Source organism: Drosophila yakuba, chromosome X (assembly GCF_016746365.2).
Source record: "Drosophila yakuba strain Tai18E2 chromosome X, Prin_Dyak_Tai18E2_2.1, whole genome shotgun sequence".
Classification (NCBI taxonomy): Eukaryota; Metazoa; Arthropoda; class Insecta; order Diptera; family Drosophilidae; genus Drosophila; species Drosophila yakuba.
In genome coordinates this window covers 1,084,375-1,097,712 of record NC_052526.2, presented here as the reverse complement: position 1 = coordinate 1,097,712, position 13,338 = coordinate 1,084,375, and the positions used below count along the sequence as shown (strand labels likewise).

General features: G+C 47.2%; 2 protein-coding genes across 2 annotated transcripts in view; both read left to right on the top strand.

Moving 5' to 3' along the window:
• The window catches only part of LOC6523898 (activating transcription factor 3), a 33,373-nt gene extending 26,941 nt beyond the window's left edge, over positions 1-6,432 (top strand). Inside the window, exon 5 of the mRNA XM_002099735.4 lies at positions 1,058-6,432. Within this exon, the coding sequence (XP_002099771.3) occupies positions 1,058-2,566 (1,509 nt within the window). The 3' untranslated portion in view covers positions 2,567-6,432. The remainder of the gene's footprint in view (positions 1-1,057) is intronic.
• A 2,748-nt stretch (positions 6,433-9,180) lies between these two features.
• On the top strand, positions 9,181-12,099 carry LOC6523897 (ATP-dependent DNA helicase DDX11). Its single transcript, XM_002099734.4, has 3 exons — positions 9,181-11,062; positions 11,119-11,316; positions 11,374-12,099. Exons 1-3 carry the CDS (start codon positions 9,314-9,316, stop codon positions 12,004-12,006), a joined length of 2,580 nt encoding a protein of 859 aa, XP_002099770.1. The 5' UTR covers positions 9,181-9,313; the 3' UTR covers positions 12,007-12,099.
• Positions 12,100-13,338: the final 1,239 nt, after the last annotated feature.

Genomic DNA, 13,338 nt, shown 5'->3' with positions numbered 1-13,338 from the left:
TCCGAACAATTTCTCGAGCAGACAACAAACAAAGTGCGCAAAAAGGGAAAACCGGAGAAAAAAATAACGAGGCACGAAACACTGCGGTCTGGTCGACACTTCAATGACCTGCAAATAAATGAGCTTACTTCAAAGATCTTAAATCTTTGAAGTAAGAGGGAACTTTTAGTGCCTACTTCGTTTAGAAACCCCGCAAAAGTTGCACAGATAGTTGGGCAATCATAAAGGGTATTTTAGCAACTCATATGGCCGAATGCAGTACGCAGTCAATCAACGAAAGTTGACACAGTGCGCGGAGCAGAGTGATGACCATCTGTTCCTGTCTGGGACTCTGGGGCTGTGGAGCTGTGGAGCACTGGAGCTCCTCCATAAATGGAACTGACCCAGTCCAGGCTGGATCGAGGTTACTTGGGATTTCAGTTTTCAGTCTCTGCTTTCGCAATCCCACCCACCACCACCACCGCCACCACCACCACCACCACCACCACTTTCGTGAACTTAATCGAGTATGCCGCATGCACTTGTCTTGCTACAGAGAGCACTGAACACTGAACACTAAACTGGGCTGGGCGTGGTGATTGTCGCAGATTTCTATCTGCTCACTGTAATATTTATAATTCATGCACAACTCGAGTGTCCCCAAACCGAAATCCAGGTGCCAAGCCCTAAGCCAAAGCCAAACCGCGAAAAAGGTCGCTTGAGTAAATCACCGGTCACATAAACAGATAAACAAATAAACAAACAAACAGAGCTGAGAAAGCCGCTTTAGATAATCTCCTCCCAAGAAAACGGGCCGCGATTCGTCATATCTCTATATCTGCGTCCGTCCAACTCCCGATAAACTGTGTCGAGCTCTCACACGGAAAGCACAGTCAACTCACGGGGAATCTCACACAGATGGCAGGAATTTAAATTGAAGTTATATAGCTGGCTCTGAGTTTCAATTCTAAATAATATCTATCTGTCTATCTATCTATCTATATATATAGAAAAAAAAGTACGCTGTAGAAAGGATATTTCGTCTAACTCACTCTCGAACTTTTCCCGATCTTTGCAGACCTGTTCGCGCCTGATCAAGGAGGGCCTGAAGCTGTCCATCCAGAGCAAGCGCAAGCTGTCCACCTGCGACTCCAGCTCCGGATCGGAGCAGCCGCACTCCAAGTACTCGCGCCGCAGCAGCAACCACAACGGGCACAGCGGCAGCAGCAACAACTACAGCGGCAGCATGAGCAACGCCAACGACTTGGACGACGACTGCGAGGAGTCGAGCGATGACGACAGCGAAACCAAGTCGCAACCCAAGGGCCTGACACCGGAGGACGAGGACCGACGGCGAAGGCGCCGCGAGCGGAACAAGATTGCGGCCACCAAGTGCCGAATGAAGAAGCGCGAACGCACACAGAATCTGATCAAGGAGTCGGAGGTCCTGGACACCCAAAACGTGGAGCTGAAGAGCCAGGTGCGTCAGCTGGAGACCGAACGCCAAAAGCTGATGGACATGCTGAAGTCCCACGGCTGCCAGCGAGCCGGCGGCTGCCAATTGCCCAGCCAACTGCTCCAATCGCCGGCGCAGAAGTACCTTGGCGAACTGGAACTGGAAACGGTGAACAGCGACGCCCCCAACTCCGGCAACAACAACAACAACCAGCGGCTGCAGAGCATACCCTCGATGGCCACCTTCAAGTACGGCTCCAAAACGGCGGCGGCCATGGCCCAACAACTGCCCACTGGCTACTGCAAGCCGTCGCCCAGCGCCCAGGAATTTGAGCATGCCGGCTACCAGCAGCAGCAGCAGCAACAGCAGCAGCAGCAGGCACAGTCCCTGAATCCCGCCGGCAGCAACGTGATTGACCACCAGCAGCAAGGCAATCCCAGTCCCAGCCTGATTTCCGACTATGTGCCCAACTGCGACGGCCTCGCCGGCAGCGGCAGTGGCAACCATGCCAGTCACAACAGCAGCAGCGGTGCCAGCAGCAACACCAGCAATAACAACAGCAACATCAGTAGCCACAGTCACAGTCACAGCAGCAACGCCACGAGCAGCACCACGCCCACCGCCACCAGCAGCGCCATTGAGTTCGTGAAGAACGAGCTGGTGGACTCGCAGAGCCCCTACACCACCGCCCTCAGCGCGGAAAGGTTCCTGTTCGAGCCCAGCGACGGTTTTCCGGACATCAAGCACGCCTGTGTTCTGCCCTCGCCCTGCGGCATCAACGGCCTTAACATGGCCAGCGTGGTCAACACGAGCGGCGGTGCTGGCAGCAATAGCAACAGCCACAACAATAATAACAACAACAACAACAATAACCACCTGATGGACTTCCACCAGGGCCTGCAGCACGGCAACATAGGAGCCGGAGTGGGCGTTGGAGTTGGCGTGGGCGTTGGAGTGGGAGTGGGAGTCGGAGTGGGCGTGATGACCCCCTACGATGACGAGCAGCTGCTGCTGCTGAAGAACGGATGCTTCGCCACCGATCTGCTGTCCCAGCTGGTGGAGGAGGGCGGCGAGTACGTCGACCTGGACTCAGCCACCGCCTTCATGAACAACGGCAGTTGCCTGGCGTGAGGAAGGGCGCCGGACAGGGAGCGGGATCGGGATCGGGATCGGGATCGAGACCGCGACCTGCTGCTACCAGCCTTCGAACAGCCAAACTACAACAACAACAACACTCGGCAACAGCAGCAATCAGTCCAATATCCGGCCGGAAAGGAGGAGCCACCGGCCAGTCCACAACTTGACGGGCAGGTGGAGCTCGAGCTCGAAATGGAGCTGCAACTCGGAGAGGGGCAGGATCCGGCTTGGACCCACGTAGACTACTGGTGCTAGGGCATCATCCACACACACACACACATACTAACTAATGTTAATCTTAAACGCCACTCATCGACTAAGCAGGAGTACAGAAACAGAAGCCGCAGTTCCCTCCAAAAAACACCCAAGCAATCCCATCCAATGCGAACCCTGTAATCAGTTATCAGTAATCAGTTTAAACTAAAGCTTTCTTCAAAATCAAAAGCAGCACATTTCTCTCTAGCCAACCACTTTCTAACATAGAATTGAAACCCGACCAGAATATTTTAAAAACGTGCTTTAATTTACTTACTAAATTTCGGATTCCTTTACCCCAAGGCGATCTACATGATCGCTATTCTGTAGCACACGCAATCCAAGTTCTTCCAATAGCAGAGTTCCCCCTCAAAGGTCTGGATCCCGCGATTCAATCAAGGACCACTCGAATAAAATCCCCAACCCGAGATACATCCCCCTCCGCCCCCAAGTGTCCCCATACCTTGATCCCAAGTCCGCCTGGAGCCGGCATCCAGCCTGTGGCTTGACTACCTCATGAAGCAAGAAGCAGAAACAACTAACAAGTAACTATCATTAAAGAGCTGTAGGGAGCAAGGTGTAAAGAACGTAGAACAATGGACAAAAAGCAGAAACAGAAGCAGAAGAAGCAGAAGCAGATTTAGAAGCAGAAGAAGCAGAAACGAGAGCACACAAACACAAACACACGCGCAGCGGTGAAAGAAAAACACTTGCACAACTGTACATAACCAAATTTTTATACATTAACTAGGTATATCGATTAACATTCCATTGCAAGCCTGCGCGAAAAGCAAGTCGAGGGAAGCAGAGCAGTGATCAACTGCTAGAAGTCACATCCGCATCAGTAATTATTAATTTTAATTTGTTCGATTATTTTCTTTTATTTTCGATTCAAGCATAGATTTCTTTGCTCTTTGCTCCCATCAAACAAAAAAAAAGCCTTAACCATTATATTAATATGCTTATAAATGTATAAACAATCGAGAGATTAGAGAGAAATATTCGAGATGAGAAGCAAAAGCAGTTGCAGAACACAGAAATGGGAAGCCCATGCGATATGACGTTTGATATTTTTTTTCTAAAACCTAGGCTTAGTCAGTGATAAACCCTATATGTATATAAACTTATATATACATTTATGAATTTTTGTTTTTTTTTTGTGTCCATACGTCGTAAGCTATGTTTAAAGAATAAGTCAAATTGCCTTACTCAAACACTAAATCGAGAAAACAAAAAAAAAGAAGATCTTTCAATTGACAACTAAACCTAAATTACTAATCTACACTTTGTTAAATCTTTTGCAAAACTAATCTATATATACCAGAAGAAGAAAATATATAAATATAATATATATACAAGAGATAAAAGGAGAAAGAAATGTATTATGTATAAATTGGTGAATCGAAGACCTTAAAGTGCTGCTAAAAATTGAAACTTTGCAACCCCTTCTAACGTGCGCCTTATTACAGTTTAACGAAAACCCAATTTTGTAATTTATACTATATACATATGGTAGGAAAAGTCGAAGGATATACATATATACAAGTGTGTACTAAATCGAGGTTAAACTTATATATTTGTGTGTTTATTGCTTGATCAACGAGATATATACATAATTATACACAGATAAAGCAGTTAATTATATATACAAGTGTGTGTAAAAACAGCTGTGAACACCAAAAAGTGGCCTAAAGGAGCATCCAACCCCAACAAATGTAATTCCCCCAACAAGTGCTTTGAAATTATTTCGTATTTGTAATTGCCTCGAGTTGAGAAGAGTTAACCAACGATACCGATAAACGATAGGCGATAAGCGATATAATTATATCTATGTTAAATACGCAAACTATTTATAACATGTAACGAAACCCGATGAGCTTGTCAAGCGTTTTGAGCACCGCCTTTTTCTCTAGATCTACCAAGTCTACCATAATGTTATGTCACCACGATACTTCTCAAATAACACTCAAGAACGCGTGCCTAATTGTCCCAAATACGATTTCTGCGCGTGTCACCGACAAAAAGCCTTTCCATTGGAAATGGACCTTTAATATTAAAAATTGTATTGAGCATACCTTAAGAAAAGTTTACCTCACACACAGCTACACTCGCACACAACACAATACACACACACACACTCATAGAAGGAACCCCAGAATATTGTAGGGTGGGACTTCGCTCGCCGACAATTGATATTACGTTCAGCTTCCAACAAAATTACCCAAAATATACAAAATATAAAAAAAAACAAATAAAAATAAAAATACTTTAACAAAGTTTTAACAACTCAGGTCAGGCGAGTGGAGAGCTGCCAGGGTTGCCACCACATTCGATGTTAAATGTAATTCGTAACTGTAAATGTTAACTGTAACTGTAATGGCAAAATGCAATCAAGTCCATGATGTTAGCCCGCTTGTAAAAATTACTTTATTTATTTTTGTATTATTTCCCCAAGTTGTTTCTTTGTTTTCGATTAATGTTCTCTAATATATATCTAAACATATGACCATAAGGAGTGGCGTTTCAGTTCTTGAGTTTTGGGATTGGGAACTCTCTTCTGCCAGCAGCTGAAAGCGGAAATATCCCTTAATTAATAGAGCATTGTAGGCGTAGATCAACATCATCGGAACGACACCAACACCACCATCCATCGCTCTCATCCACGCAGGACTCATGAACTCTTTAGTGGCGCATCTGCATTCTCCCCACCTCGACCTTGACCTCAAACTCGACCATGACCATGACCTGTGACCTCTGACCTTGACCCTCATTCTTAGCTTTTAGTTGTAGGTTACACAAGGTTTTTGTTCAACAAAAAACCAAATAACTTAAACACAACATGCGCTACAAAAGTACCTGGACAAATGTAACGACAAACGATCAACAATAACAATAGATCAGTCTTAGATCAGTTATTAATTTTAAAGAAACGAAAACGATACCCAAACTCAGCTGCAGGCAGAAACGGGGCACACAATCCAATCCCCTTGAAAACCCAACGAAACCCTGAGAAAAAGGTTTAATCCGTTTAATTGTATAGCTCTAGGCCTATAATATATATCCATGTATATTGGTAAAGATATTGATATAATTAATGCAATTTAAATGTGTAAATGTCCGCAAACCGCAAGAGCAAACAACAAAGAAACCTCCCACAAACTGTGCTAAAATAAAAAGCGTAAGAAATAATGAAAGAATGTGTCGAGATAGTCCAGTCCAGATGGTATTTGTGTAATTTTGACCAGAGCAAAACTATACGAAAAATAGATCTAGCTGGCTAGCGATGTGAAAGCCAAACAAGAGGATCAACAGCGAAACAGCAAACAGAAAATCAGCAAATCAGCAAATCAGAAAAACAGAAAAACAGCAACGAAGCCCAATCAATTCTATGTGTAACAGAAGGATAGTTGGTAGTCTATAATGTTAACCCCCATCCCCCGAGTCATCCATACACCGTGTGTTCCATGTTATTCCGTAGCCTACCCGTATCTCTAACGCTCGCTGTATCTATATCTGTATCTCTAACTGTATCTGTAAACATCACCGATCCGACCACAACCGATCACACTCTAAAAGAACAACAATAAATTCAAGTTTAATATTCAGCAATGTGAGTTTCGCTTTGATCTACCTATCAATCTATCTATCTATCTGTGTATCCATCAATTGCCCCCAGGGATCGCTCATGGATGTGGCAGCCACTCGACGTCATCCCGCCCGGGGCACTGCACCTGAGTCAACCCAACCTGAAGCTATACCTTTTTCCCAGAGACGTGGTGGTTTAGTCACACTGCAGTCCACTGATCACTGCCAGCTACTCTGGGTGTATTAGGATTATGAGCCAGATGAGGAACTACAGGGATTGATATTTACACATTGGTGGATTCATTTTAGGAGACTTCAGATTCCAGGGTACTGCAAGTGTGGTCACCGAGAACCATTGCTTACGCGATTATGTTCACTATTGGCGCGTGTCTCCGCGTGGGCGTGGGACAATCTGTCGGCGGCAATCTACTCGACCCGATCGGCACCTCCACCTCCACCTCCATCTCCACCTCCACTTCCACCTCCAACCCTACCGATTTCAGATTCGATCTGCATCGCTGACGGGCGAGTTATAAACAGACGGTGACATCATAACTTGCAAGCGGGACTCGCAGCGGGTCTCGGAGAGTGCGACTGGCTGTGTCGCCAACTATTCGTGGCTGGGAAACCCTCCCAGTCTTCAGACCCCAGTCCCCAGTCCCCAGTCTATTCACTATTCTCATTCTGAAATACTCGTAATATGCATAAGTTGAAGGCTCGCTTTCGGCGCTCTGAGCTGCGATTGAGCTCGCGCTGCTGATTAATGCTGCCCCCGGCAGTGATTAATGCCTAATTGCTTATTGAATGTCATAACAGTAATAAAAGATCAAAAACAGCGTTCGAAATCCTTCTCGCTGCAGCGTGTGTCATAGAGATTGGGTCACCGCCTCCGCGGGAGTCATGGGCGCCGGACATATGACATGTCGATGACATGTGATTCCCAGCTCTCAGCTTCAGCTCCCAGCCAGACAAGCCCACTTTCTGGTCCCAACAATTACTTGGCCATTGCTTACACCAGCTTCTAGCTAATGATTCCATGCACTTTATAGATGAATAACAAAATGTTAAGAAAACCCCATCTTTCCACGATCCTGTCCACAAGCGGTTGGCCTGGCTTAGAGAAATCCGTGATCGCTCCAAATGTCAACCGGCTAGAACTAGAGATCCAAGTGTCCAGATTCCAGATCCCACGACCGATGAGATATGTGAGCAGCGGCGGGTGCAGAAGTCTGATAAATTATGGCACCTAATCGCATGAAATATCGGCCATAAATAAGCTGAGAACGCACTATCATTGCGGCAACTACTAGCAATCGCAGTGGCACACGCAGGTGTATTTGTATGCCCATTCAGATAGGCTTACATGTGTTGCAGCACCGCGTATTTATAGACGTGCGTCAAGTCGAAAATTATGCCAATTCCAACCCGCAGCAGGCAAAGAGCCAAGCGCAAGTGCGACTCTGTGACAAATGGGACATGTCTCCGGGCTCCGAAGGCTGTGGACCACTCCCGTGCACGAGACCCACTGTCTGCCAAGGTCCCGTCGCCGTCGGAGTGGCTGGAAAAGTCGAGTCTCGGTGGAAACGGCGGAAAAGTCTGTGAGTCAGCGGTTCAGAAGGTCAGGAAGCAGTGGCGGAGGTGAAAGAGTATCGGATTTGGAGTTGGAACTGCCCAGGTCTTAAGAAGCTATATTATTAGCCATATAAACGCAGAGAAATCCTCCCTTGATGTGGCGTTTCATGATCTTAAATCAGTTTCAATTGTAGTAACGACCGCAACCAATTCAAAACTTGTTAATGGCTAATTACAATATTGCCATACCAAATTGCGCCGAAAATACATAAATAAACTTATTGATACTCGTCTCGAATCAAGCAGCTTAACAAATTATTTTGGTAGGAGTTGGTACAGAGTTGGGTCAAATATTTAGTTGGATGTTTTAAAAATAAAGATAAACGATCGATTAATAATAAAACCGACATGTGCTTATAAACAAACATATGTGTGCATGTATGCGTGAGTAAAATGAAAGACTTGCAAAGTACCGCAAATGAGGACACAAAGGGACGCAATAAAGATGGCGGCAATGAGAAGTGGTAACATTTTCTTCTCCCTCCTGAATATTGAATCTGAATGTTCAAGGCCACAGAAAAACAAAGTGGATAATTCCTAAAGTCGCATTTAAATACAGCATACAGCCTTTTAACGCGAAATCCAGCCATTAAGGCCATTAAATCGAAATTAAAATGGACGACATCTTGCCAGAGCGAGACAGCAACAGCCCCTAACGAAATTTTATAGCCGCTGATCATGACTAATTGGCAATCAATCAATCTTTAATGTTTACTAAGCGAGTGCTGCATTCAATTTGCATGTGTACTATACTCTATTCAACCATTACTCACAGCGGGAATCCAGATTTTACGCTTTTTTCCTCGGTTTCACTTGTTTAGCTTAGCGCTTTTTTTACTCGCCACTTGTTGTTGTATTTTATGAATTTTGGCGGTTTGCGTTCGCAGTACTTTTTAGTGCCAACGCAGGCGCTATCGATATATGGCCTTAAATATATCGTTTTACGTCTTTTAGGGATTTTTAGTAAGCGTTTAGGATTTAAATACTGTCAAAGTAATTATGTGTTCAGCTTACGATACCACTTGTTATTAAGCATTTACTTAAGAAGTTGTGGCGCTAAAATTTGAATATCGTATTCTTCGCCGCCACCAAAGTGCCATCCCTTACTCAAACGTGCGTCGCCAAGGCGTTAGCCCATTTTTGCGCGTTCCCTTAATTGTTCTGGTTTTTGTGCTTCCTCTTCTTGGCGCGTCGTTTTGTCTTGGCATTTTACCATTTCTGCCTCTTTTGCCGCTGAGATGTGAAATAATCGAATAAGACAGCTTGCAAATGGCCCAGTATACGCCCAGCCAGCGGCTGACCACGCCCAGCGCCCAGGAGTTCGGGTTTCCCTACCCACCGTACACAATCCAGGAGCAGCTGATGCAGGAGCTCTTCCAGGTGCTCGAGAGGGGTCAGGTGGGCATATTCGAGAGTCCAACGGGAACGGGAAAGTCGCTGACGCTTACCTGCGGCGCACTCACCTGGCTGGCCAGGCACGAGGAGCTGGTGCGCACGGAAATGCTGGCAAGGATTCGCCGTGTGGAGCAGGAGTTGGCCAAACTAAAGGATGAGAGCGAGCACTCGAGCGACTGGCTGGAGAGCCAGGGAAAGTCCAGAGCGCAGCGGGAGGAACTCCACAGGCTGCAGCACCTGCAGGAGCTGGTGGACAAGCAAGAGCAGCAGCTGGCGCAAATCAGGAAAGGGGCCACCAAGCACAGGAAGCAAGGAAGAGCGCAGCCCGGCAAGCACGGGGAACAGGAAAAGGACCCGGAGTTGAGCTCCGACTCGGACTCAGAGCACGAAACCGAAGATGGCCCACAGGAAACGAGCGAAGACCGCTATCGTCCTGTGCAAATATTCTTTTGCAGCCGCACCCACTCGCAGTTGGCACAAATTGTAGCCGAGCTGCGGAAAACACCGCATGGTCAGGCGGTAAGGTGCATTTCCCTCGGCTCCCGTCAGCAATTGTGCGGGAATCCGCAAGTGCGCAGGCTGAAGCATGTGGGCCTGATGAACGAGCGATGCCTGGATATGGCTACCAAGAAAGCCCGCCCCAATCCCAGCAAGAAAAGTCGGCTTAGTGCAGAGGCCAACAGTAGATGCCCGTTTAAAGCGGCTCCTCTGGTGGAGTCCCTCAGGGATTTGGCCCTGAGTGAACCGCTGGACATTGAGGAGCTGGCCAGTGAGGGAGCTGCCTGCGGTGGCTGCTCGTATTACGCCTCGCGATCCGCCGTGGAGCACGCTCAACTTGTGCTGCTGCCGTATCAACTGCTGCTCCAGAAGTCCGCCCGCAACCAGCTGGGCATCAATCTCAAGGGCTCCATTGTAATAGTCGACGAGGCTCACAACCTGTTGGACAGTGTGGCCCAGCTGCACGGCTCTGAAATCAACCGCCAGCAGCTGGAGCGGGCCAAGGTGCAGATCTCCGGCTATAAGGAGCACTTCCAAAAACGCTTTAGCACCAAGAATCTCCTGAAAATCAACCAAATCATCTTCATAGTTCGCCGATTGCTTAAAGTTCTAGATCGCGGCAAGGAAACCCAGGCCAACAGCTCCAGCATGATGCGCACCTATGAGCTGACCGCCGAAGGTGACTTCTTCAACATTGATCTGTGCGAGCTGCTGGACTTTTGCGCCCGCTCTCGGTTCGCGCGGAAAGTACAGGGACATGCGGACAGAATGGAGAGGGAACCACGACCCAGTGAGAATCAACCCCCTGTGTCCACGGCGAGGAGTCTGATCCTCCAGAGATTGGCCAGCGAGCAAAAGCAGAAAGAGAAACCCAAGCCGGTCAAGAGGAAGGCGGAAGACAGCGAGGAAAAAGCGGAGGAGTTTCAGGAACAGCAAAAGCCACCAAAGAAGCCGGTCCAGGAAGTAACTCCCTCGCCTATAAGACCACTGCTGGCATTTCTGGAAACCCTCACCAGCAATGCTGAGGATGGCAGGATTTTACTGGATCCTGTGGGCGGAACCTTGAAGTACATACTGCTCGATCCTGCCGAGCAATTCGCCGACATCGTCGAGGAAGCCAGAGCGGTGAGCCAACCAAGTAAATGCAGTGTACCTTTTAATCTTATTGCTATGTTCTGTAGATTGTAATTGCTGGTGGAACCATGCAGCCCACCCAGGAGCTGAAGGAGCAGCTGTTCACCAGCTGCCAGGATCGTTTGGTCGAGCATTTCTACAACCACGTAGTTGCGGATGATGCGGTCTTGCCTTTTGTGATATCCAATGGCCCAAGCGGTGCTCCACTGTCCTTCCAGTTTGCGCATAGAGCTAGTGCCGAAATGGTGGGTCCCTTAGCCATGTCTTCCATATCTCCTTTCTAATTGATGACTCCACTGCAGCTCCAGGAGCTCTCAATGCTTCTTCGAAATCTTTGCCAAGTGGTGCCGGGTGGAGTGGTTTGCTTCCTGCCGTCCTACGAGTATTTGGACAAGGTCTACACGTACCTGGAGCAGTCCGGAACCCTCGAGACGATTCGGGGCAGGAAAAGCGTGTTTCGTGAGGTCTCTGGATCGGCCGAGCAGCTCCTGGACAACTATGCGCTGGCTATTAAGAAACCCGCTTCGGGAGGAGCCCTGCTCCTGAGTGTCGTGGGGGGAAAGCTCTCCGAGGGCCTGAACTTTGCCGACGATCTGGGCAGGGCAGTGCTCGTAGTGGGTCTGCCGTACGCCAACCGGCAGTCGCCGGAGCTGCGGCAGCGAATGCAGCACCTGGATGAGAAACTGGGACCAGGTGCGGGCAACGAATACTACGAGAATCTCTGCTTGAAGGCGGTCAACCAGTGTATAGGACGGGCAGTCCGCCACATCAAGGACTACGCCTGCGTGTACTTGCTGGATAAACGGTTTGCGGATCCCAAGATACGCGGCAAACTGCCGAAATGGATTTCCCGCCACATTGTGGAGTCGAACTCGGCGAATGGCGGCTTTGGAGCAGTTCAAGCGCGCACTGCCAGGTTTTTCAAGAGCAGATAAATTATACACCTGATTTCATGAAGGCTTTTAATTGTATTATAGCATTATTTATATTATTTTTATTAAAATCTATACATTTTGTTAGTCTACTAAGCAGCCATCTGTTGGGAATATTAATTTTTGCTTTTTAAAGTTTTGCACCGTGTATGTGGGTTCGAGCAGCGGCTAAGCATTTAGCCGATAATCGAACCAGGGCTGCAGCTGCGCAAGGGATATATCCGATTTTTGCCAACTCTCCGGCAGCACCGATAGTTTTCGATACGCATCGATTTTATTTCCAGCTCTAGAAAAACTGCGTTTTTTCCCCGTGTTTTTCGTGTTTTAGGCCCAGAAGTTCTTGTCCGAATGAACATGTAAAGCCAAACCGATTTGTGCGGTGGATCGGGGACTAAAGATTCGAGCTGTGCGAGGGCTTTAAAGTGAATTGAAGGCGTGCAAAGGATCAAAAAGCGTCGAAACACTCGTTCTCCGTGTGTGTGTGAGTGTAGTGTGTTTTCTCTATATGACGTTATGTTGTTTATTTTTTTTTTTTCGTTTTAAATAAAAAGCAAGTTCAAGTTTGGTACTTCTTTCATAAGTGGGGCTTCGCCGATTCCCAACTACTTGAAGTTTTTATTTACACCCCACCCACGAGCGCGTATTGATAAGCGTGTACTGTGTGCATGTGTGCCTTTTATCATTAATGCAACAAAAACCCGAGACCGACAAGCAACAACAAGCGCGAGTCGCCGCTATTGAACCAATGTTTAATAGTAATAGTCATACCAGCTCGCCGATAAAAAGGGGCAACGTCCCCCAGTGAATCTTTTAAGTCCCCGGTAGCCTTTGGTTTGAATTATATGAAATAAAGTAAAGTGCCTTTGGAAGAAGCCGTCAAGACCAGCAACTTACACGTATTTATGAGCATACAGGTTACGCTGTTAAGTGTAATTTTAATAGCGGATAGAGCTGAATATCTAATGCTCCAGCCCCCTCCACCGTCTACCCCCCATTTAGTGGTTATTCTTGTTAGTGGCTGTCGCCATTGTGTTTGTCTCCACTCCACTGGCAAACTCGTTTTGCATGACTTTGATGGAAGCTCAGAAAAAAACACAAAAGAGGAAGGCAACTGGCACACATTTAAAACTGAAAAATCAGCAGAAAGAGCTGAGAGCCCAAAAACCCGCTGCAATTGCACTTTGGAAGTTGAAGCTGGATATCGTTATCGATAGCTTTTCCTGCTGCTTGTTTACTTCTTGGACTCCATATCCCATATCTATTCTACAACTGTCCATTTGCGCCTCCTCTTTATCGCGTTCTTCCAGAGTGGTTGCTCTACTCCATTCTCAATTC

Excerpts from the sequence above, each read along its gene's own strand:
- LOC6523897 (XM_002099734.4), top strand. The coding sequence starts at position 9,314 with ATGGCCCAGTATACGCCCAGCCAGCGGCTGACCACGCCCAGCGCCCAG. Across the intron at positions 11,063-11,118 it reads TCGTCGAGGAAGCCAGAGCG|ATTGTAATTGCTGGTGGAAC; the intron begins GTGAGCCAACCA and ends TATGTTCTGTAG. Across the intron at positions 11,317-11,373 it reads ATAGAGCTAGTGCCGAAATG|CTCCAGGAGCTCTCAATGCT; the intron begins GTGGGTCCCTTA and ends ACTCCACTGCAG.